A 4092-nucleotide genomic window follows, 5' to 3' on the forward strand; every position below is an offset into this window, starting at 1 on the left:
TGCTCAAAGATAAAACTCCAGTTTCTGTAGCAAAATTTTTAAACAACTTTGAAGTACCTTGTTTCTTTAACCCTGTAGCATTCAGATTATTCTGTCAAATGAAATTATTTATTCACATTGCTTTCAATTAATCATGCATTATCTTGTAGTTTTTAGATTTTAAGATTTCAATGATGTGTTCACAATGACATTGTAGTGTAAGTGTGAGAGGTCAGATATGGCTGATTTAAATGCTAAAAGGTTAAAGAACTCTATCTAAACCACTCCATAGAGAATAGCAATGATTATGTGGGAATAGAGATTGGAAAGTACAGAAAAGAATTTTAAAATAGAAAGAATGGTTGATTTTTATATACTAAGAGCTGCAAGAGGACAAAATGTACATAGAAGACATGACCTAAGAGAATAATAAAAAAAAAAAGGTAAAAGAATAGAGAGGTTTGGAAGGACTTTTGAGTTAGGAAAAGCTGCAAATGGGAAGAGAAAAAAGAAAAGGGCAGAGGGAAAGGAGATTAATTTAAGACCTTCAAATACTACGTCATCTTCTAAATTTGGTGGTGGTGGTGGTGGTGGCAGGTCTGTGGAGAAAAATACAAATATCGCATCAAAAGACAGTGCTAAATTTGAAGAAATAACAAAATGGGAGGCAAGTTGAAAGAAAAAAAAAACATAACATAAAATAAACAGTTCTATATATATATATAAATCATGCAAATAAAATGAACACAAGCTTTACAACAAAAAACAAATTTTACAACAATGACAAAAAAAACCTACAAATTTTACAAATAAAAGTAATATTTGTAATTATTTGAATTTTCTACAAACTAATAATAGCCGACTGGAATTGGTTGTACTGACATATAATAGACACAAACTTTTCATGTAAGTAATAACCTTTTATAACCTTTTGAAATGAAATTTTCAAAATGTTAAAAAGTATTAAATCTAACAAAGCAAAGCTATCAGTGTTAGAAGAAATATTTTATAGTAGAAAGATTATCAAAATAAAATCTAATTTCTTCATTTTCCTTCTCTACAACATAAATGTCACACTAAACACAGCAAGTAACTCTAAACAAAGCTCAAGTGAAACCCACAATGCTCTACTAATTTAGAGTAGTATGAAAATCAGGTATGAAAATTGATCAATGATTTCACAAATGAAATGATGAAAGATAAAGATGAAAGTCTGTTCTATAACCAAGGCATGGAAAAATATTTGATGATGACCTCGGATTATATTCAACATTCATTCACCTTAATACAACAATTGTGAGATCCTAACTGAGATTTGAACTAAAGTTTTCAGATTTTCCCGGTCAAGAGTCATTACCTAATATATGTTTCATACAAAGAAGAGTCACCATAGAAGTTATTAATGCCTGTGTGAATATGGTTCGGCCAATCAGCACTGGGTTACTTATTTATGGCTGGTGTAACTTTGCTCTAAGTTGAATTTTCTCACCTTTAAATAACTTGACCAAGAAGGTTTTAGAATCTATTTGGTGGGAAAACTTGCATACTTCCTAGGAGCCACACCTGGTCTATATTGCCCCACCCCATACAATAGTCACTCATCATCTTCTGGCAAATTCAATTTAATCAGAGTGCTACATCAGGATTTGTATGGGTCAGTTATTTCTTATCTCTCTTACCTTTCTTATTCACAGACCTTAACTAGTAGTGTCACTTAACAATATTCATTATATACAATGATTCATATGCCCTTTCACAATATTAATTTATTGAATGTACATATGTAAATACAGTGCAGTGTTAAATAAAATATTTTGAAACTCAAATGAATCTTTCTGTGCTTACTGTCAACACATGCAACCTAACAGCCTGCCAGATGTGAGATCAGCTGGAAGAGATAAAACTAACAATCACACTAAAATGATTTAATATAAAATGATATAAAATGATTTTATGGGAATAAATAAACAAAGAAACAAAAAGGTTGATTTTTTGCTCAACATTATTACTATTGTAAAAGGTATAATTGAAACGCCAACAAATACCTAGGTACTGAACTCTGATTTTAAAAAAGTAATGAAATTAAAAGTGAGATTCCTAAATGTTATATCTAGTGATAGAGTAAATAGATATAATCATTATAAGCAACAACTCCTTACTTGAATGGAACATGATACCACAAAACTTGACTTTGAAATGATTTAACAGATCCTATCAGATGGTGCTTTTAAATTAAACATGGCTTGGGTCAATCTTCGGCTGAAACATATTTGATTAATATGTAAGAGACAGACAACACTACTGACAGAGTAAATTTTTTTTTTTTTTTTTTGGTTGAACAAAAAATAAATTTAGTGAAGAATATTCTCATAACATTGCTAAACTTTCATAATGCATCAGAATGAATATAAAGCTAAAATAATTACAAGATTAAAAAAATTGCATAAGAAAACATAAGTTCCTACCTATTGCTCCCTGAGGCAGCATTTGAGGGGGTATGTGAATTCCTTGTGCCATGTTGGGAGAAGAAGGAGTGTGACCACCACTTGCTGTTTGGGGAGTTGGCATTGGCCGTGTCATACCCACAGGTGGAGCCGTTTGACCCTGACCACCACTCATGACAGCAGATGTGGCTGCATACCCACTCCCATCTCTTCCGCCACGGCCTCCACCACTTCCACGGCCTCCACCTCCCCCACCACCTTGCATAGCATAGTTGGGAGCATAATGGGAGGGCACAGACGGAGGCGCCACCGGCGGGGCTGGAGTACGGTAGTGGGAAGCACCCTGTGACCGACCTAGCGTACCACATGCACGGACTGTTGGTGGGGTTGGTGGTTTGGATGTAGGGGCTTGAGTGGAAGTCCCACTGCTCATAGAAGCACTACGACCTGACCGTGGATTCAAAGTCTGCACCTGCAAAAGAAACAAATAAAGAAAAATTGAGAAAATTGCATAAACTGCCTGCCAAGAACACTTTCTCTCAGAACTCTTGGATTATTTTCTATCCTATCTTTGATAAAGGAAAAATTTCCTGAAATAAAATAGGATTATTAAACAACTTATGTAGAGTGATACAATATCATGTACTTGCCTTTATTTAATGGCATCACTTTACATATTTTGCTTAACTTCTCACTTGCATTGCTTAAAGGTCTGCTTAAAAATATTTTCAAAGTATCAAAACTTTCACAATTAATGTTTAAAAAAAATACAAATTGATATGTACCAATTTTTAGCAAACACTCCAACAGAGACTTATACTACAGGCCAGGGCCAGTGTGTGCCCTGTGAGTGAATTTGGTTGACAGAAACTATGAAGTTTGTCACACATACACATGTATATATGTGTATGTGTGTAACCCCCACCTCCACCATTTGTCAAACAGAGCTAGTTTGTTTATGTCCCCATATTTAGCAGTTCAGCAAAAAAATGAGGAAGATGGAATAAGTACAAGAATTTTTTTAAAAATAAATACTGGGGTTGATATGTTTTACTAAACCCTTCGCGGCAGTGCCCCAGCATGGCTGCAGTCCAATGATTGGAAGAAATGAAAGGTTCAAAAAGGAATAAATATATAGATAGACAATTTAATCTGAGATCACATGACAAAATATACTGCTATTGAGGTAGATTTGGTAGGCTCATACACAAAACTATTTAAATCAAGGAATAAAAATGTGAACACAATAGCGTGCCTATTTGGAAAAGCCGAACTCTAATGCATGAAATCATGCTAAATACTTAAATTTCTTTCAATTTCAAATGACAAATACCACTTTAAAAAGCTAATAATATGTGTGTGCGCATTTGCGCATATCTATCTATATATGTATATATATATATTTATATAGATAGGGTGATAAATTGAATATTAATTCAATTTAAAACCAAGTGGCCTTAGCATATAAAAAAATCTGAAAATTCAGAAAACATTTTATTACACGTGTATAAGGGATGACCACTAGGTGGATATCCAATATGCTAGAAAGAGGTCATCAACGACCCAACCACAAAGAAAAATAATGTTCTCCAGAAAAAATTTCGCAATTTTTCTTTGTGGTTGGGTTGTTAATGACCTCTTTCTAGCATGTATGTATATGTATGTATAT

General features: G+C 33.4%; 1 protein-coding gene across 2 annotated transcripts in view; it reads right to left on the reverse strand.

The window, feature by feature from the left end:
• Positions 1–333: 333 nt before the first annotated feature.
• LOC106874292 (abl interactor 1) overlaps positions 334–4092 on the reverse strand; it is a 32113-nt gene continuing 28354 nt past the window's right edge. Inside the window, exons 4-5 of one of the 2 annotated variants that reach the window (XM_052970614.1) lie at positions 2445–2895; positions 334–578 (exon numbers count right to left, since the gene is read on the reverse strand). In XM_052970614.1, coding sequence (XP_052826574.1) covers positions 349–578; positions 2445–2895 — 681 coding nt within the window. In that variant the 3' untranslated portion in view covers positions 334–348. Of the gene's footprint in view, positions 579–2154; positions 2239–2444; positions 2896–4092 lie in introns of those variants that run through there. The other variant, XM_014921968.2, reaches the window with a different exon arrangement.

This window comes from Octopus bimaculoides, chromosome 9 (assembly GCF_001194135.2).
Source record: "Octopus bimaculoides isolate UCB-OBI-ISO-001 chromosome 9, ASM119413v2, whole genome shotgun sequence".
Classification (NCBI taxonomy): Eukaryota; Metazoa; Mollusca; class Cephalopoda; order Octopoda; family Octopodidae; genus Octopus; species Octopus bimaculoides.